At 27.9% G+C, this 4,350-nt stretch overlaps 1 protein-coding gene across 2 annotated transcripts; it reads left to right on the plus strand.

Moving 5' to 3' along the window:
- Positions 1 to 237: 237 nt before the first annotated feature.
- Positions 238 to 4,177, plus strand: LOC105565937. Of its 2 annotated transcripts, none has more exons than XM_012019547.1 (8): positions 238 to 394; positions 966 to 1,059; positions 1,260 to 1,375; positions 2,016 to 2,249; positions 2,515 to 2,717; positions 3,419 to 3,484; positions 3,557 to 3,726; positions 3,926 to 4,177. In XM_012019547.1, the coding sequence occupies exons 1-7, from the start codon at positions 306 to 308 to the stop codon at positions 3,712 to 3,714; spliced, it is 960 nt and encodes a 319-aa protein (XP_011874937.1). In that variant the 5' UTR covers positions 238 to 305; the 3' UTR covers positions 3,715 to 3,726; positions 3,926 to 4,177. The 2 variants fall into 2 exon arrangements, with proteins under 2 accessions (XP_011874937.1, XP_011874938.1); XM_012019548.1 differs by having other exon boundaries at positions 3,557 to 3,722; positions 3,922 to 4,177.
- The last annotated feature ends 173 nt before the right edge of the window (positions 4,178 to 4,350 follow it).

Raw genomic sequence — 4,350 nt, forward strand, 5'->3', positions numbered from 1 at the left:
TTATACAGGGTGTCTTCCTTTTATAAATGATCCATGCAAATATCTCTAAAAATATGAAAGATACGGAAAAACGTTTCAAACAAAAATTGTACACCACAATGCCCTCAGCGGTTTACCCCTCGCCATTATTTTAAAAAAAGTGCAACATTAAATGCATGTTGCAAATATATTAATGCGTATAAAAAGATCAAATTGTTTATTATATGAGTTTTTAAATTATCTGATCATATCTATTATTCTGTGTGTAAATATATTAACGTTTCGTAGAGCAAACGCAAACGGTTCACGAACACTTTCAATTACTCATGGAGGATAACAGTGTGATCGATCCGGAAGCACCGGATGTAACACCTGACAGCCTTCCGAAGTGGTACAATCAAAATTTGTACAAAGAGTAAGTGTCTACTTATTGATTTAAAATTTCAGCACAAGATAACAATTATTGCATTGATTCTTGAAGTATGCAAGATAGATATATTTTTATTAAACATAAAGAACGAATCGGCTACGCGTCTTCTGCGGAAAAGGTAACAAAGGAATGGTTTAGAGTACTTTAGAGATTTATGGAAGAATAAGAGAGTAACACTAAATAAAGTATAGAATGACGAACCAGATAGAGAAAAGGGTAAGGTGCTCTAGAAATTATGGAAAAAAGTACTTAAAAAAGCAGAGGAAAAGAGGAAAGAGATGTAAAACAGTTATAGCAGGAAAGTGAATAAAGACAGAAAGGGATATAGATTACAAACAGGACGGTGAGATGCGAACAAATAGAATAAGAGGATAAGGGAATAAGATAGATTTATATAATAAAGTGTGGATGAATAAATGAGGATGCGTAGTGTGAATAGACATAAGTGTAGACATTTTAAATCAATAAGACAGATATTTTTTAATAATAAAATAATCTTTTTAGCATTACCTATTTTATATTTATATGTATTTTAAAATTTAACATTTAATTTCAGAGCTCAAAAATATTATTTACGAAATATATCATCAGTATTAGCGGCAACCACAATCGGAATTATTGTAGTATTTTCAGTGGCGACAATACGAAAGGTATTAAAATTTATAATATTTTTAATATATACATAATTTAATTATAAAAAAATAAGGGGCTCAGAGCGAGAGCACAGTTACAAGATTCTTTATTTTCACATATTTCAATGGAATCGTAATCTCAGCACGAAAACAAGATTTGTTATAATAAGTATAACAAAGTATTATTTATTTAATAGAATTTTTTATTCTGTTAACAGATACTCGAGCACACAAAACGAAGTAGTTCGACTCATATGGCTTTAAAAAGATATATTGAAACTGCTTTGCATTTACACAACTTATATACGTGCGATTCAACTGATATAAACTCTAAGTGAGTTTCTTAAAATCTGATGTCTTAAATCTTTCATTGTTCATGATACAAACAAAGTCATAAATTATTTGTTCTTGAAATGCAATCGTATTTCTACTCATAACACGAATTATGCATAGCATGTTTAAGATTTAAGACTTGATAGATTAATCATGTAACAAATCATATAACACGAGCCTTTCATTATATGTAAGTGTAGCATGACATGGCGTATTAAGCATAGCATCGTCTAGTAACATAAAAAATCACAAAAATATATCCAAGCATGTAAAAAGTATAAAACATTGCTTCCTTTTTGTAAATGTATTTGCAATATTTTGATATTTAATGAATTTTTATATCTCTCAAGTATTTCAAAAGTACTGAATAAAATATTATTTAAATAAATAATAACGACACAACACAACGTCCTGTTGTAGTTCTGAGCCGCCTTTTTTATAGGTTGATTTATTAATCGTTTGAGCCCTTGTTTCATTCTATATTTAGAATTTTCCGAGTGTTTAAACAATGCAATTATTAAAAATTAATTAATTTAATGAATTAAAGATTTATTAATAAAATACATTCCAAGTTTCTTAAAAACTCCACATGAACATATAGATCAACTCAATGTAATTGCACAACCCTCAATATCTGTTAGATGGTACAAGTCGATGAATGTAATTCGTTGGTATCACAAAATGGGCAGCAAGAAAGCAAAGATTGCTGGCATTGGGGAAATTACTCAAAGAGATATGGTACTTACACAATTTGCTTTTCTTGGATACTTCTTTCTTTTTTCCGAGCATTTTGGAGTGTGCAATACATTGGAAGAAGATGAAGCGCTTAATCATTTCTGGCGTGTAAATGGCTACATGTTAGGAATCCCTGATAGGTAATGTATACGATAATGTAGAAAAAAGACTTTTATTAAACAAATTTAGTATCCGAGCCTAATATATTTCATCATATAATCTCTCTTTTTTTTATTAATTTTTATTAAATTACTAAAACCTTGGAAATACTAAAACCAAATTTCACGAAAATATTGAAGTCGCGGATAAATAATACTTAATAAAATTAAAAAGTAACACTAAAAATTAATAGCAGAATAGGTATGTTAGAGAGCTAACTTATTAATGATTTTTCTTCTTCTACAGATTTAATTTGTGTCGCAAAAACGCAAAAGAAACTATTGAATTATGTGAAAAGGTGAAAGATCTGTATAGAACTTATTTACGCGATGCTCCACGTGAATTTCATGACATAACAACATATTCTATAGATGGCGTTTGGTATGTTAGTCCCATAATTGATAAAGATGCTATTATATCATACACGTATGAATTGCATGATCTAGAATGTAAGTATTCAATTTTTGTTTTAACCCTCAAACACCGCACTAGATTAAGCTAATGGCTAGCTCATTCCCATTTTGAAACATGCAGCATTTTGACTTACACATTCTTGTAGATCACTGTTTGTTAAATTCAAGACGATCTGACTATGAATACCGGTCCTATATTTTTGCTTCGATGTATATGTATACTTCCAAATTATTATTTCTTTATAATTCACATCTCTTTATTGTTCTTAATATTTAATTCTAATATCTATATTATCGATTAAAGTAAGCATTGTTACTTTTATTTACAAAGTTGGAGATTAAGGCCGGTATTGATAGTCAGATCTTATATTCAAGACCGTCTTAAGATCATCTTTAGATACTTCATAGCCAATGAAATGTTCCACACAGCATCTTAAGATAAATTCAAGAAGGTCTTGAATATAAGATTTGACTATGAATACCGGTCTAAGTGTTCAAATTAAGATATGTTTCTTTCGTAAGAACAGATTATTAAAATTATTACTGTACGTATATACATATACACATATATATTATATATACATATAATTTTTATATAATTTCAAGTTAGTTTTATAAATCTTGCTGTACGACAGTTATCTAGAATGAAATTATATGTCTTTAATTTAGTTACTTTCATCAACATTGATAACATATTTTTTTATTTGAATTTTTATCGAAAATAATTTATGTTTCAGATAAAAAGCTTGGATGGTATAGTTGGTTAAATAGAAAACATTATGAATGCATATTTTATTTGTGTCGTAAGTATTGTACAGATTTTTATGATAATTTATTGCAATACAGCCCTTTAACTTGTTCTTTACCTTTTTCAGTTGTACCTTACGTTCGAGTAATAATGAAAATATATGGTTACTGCTTAGTTAAGCTCGTACTTTGGACTTCGCAAAACTTTCCTCTACTTGCATGGATGAAATTTGGGAGAGATAAAGTTAAGCTTAATTTATACCCTAAATATTCCAATCAGCAATGATTTAAAAAATATTTTAAAAAATATTTGAAAAACATTTTTAAAAACATTTTAAAAACCTTAAAAATAATGGGTTGTTTCCTTTTTTTAATTAAAGAAACGTGTATTGTAGCGTTAAAATAAATATTTATGTTTCTTCAAACGTTAAAATACATATTTAAAAAAGAAACTTATTCTATTATTTTTAATGTTTATAAAAATGGTTTTCAAATATTTTTAAAAACATTATTTGTTGACTCGGATACATTTAAAACAAGAGAAATAAAAATTAAATAAAAAGCCTATTTTATAGACGACTTTTAGATAATTTATGTTCTGTGATTATAATAAATATTCAATTTATAATTTTTAGTGTATAACACGAAAAACAATTGGAAAATCAATCCATATGTATAACCCCCTGTATCTAACAGATTTTTTAATATAATTTGTAGACACGCGTGTCTGACAAAATATATAAACATTTATTTTAACGTAAAGAATTATTTAACGCCAGTAGTTGACTAACCAATGTAGAAAATTGCATGACGAGCCATGGCTGGCAAATACTAATTAAAGAAATTCATTGCGAAAAATAATTTATAACATTAGTTCTGTCAACTATCCGCGAAATGACTTAAGGGGATGCTGGAGTAATTC

This window comes from Vollenhovia emeryi, unplaced genomic scaffold (assembly GCF_000949405.1).
Source record: "Vollenhovia emeryi isolate VEMERY1.0 unplaced genomic scaffold, V.emery_V1.0 DF939148.1, whole genome shotgun sequence".
In the NCBI taxonomy this organism is placed as follows: Eukaryota; Metazoa; Arthropoda; class Insecta; order Hymenoptera; family Formicidae; genus Vollenhovia; species Vollenhovia emeryi.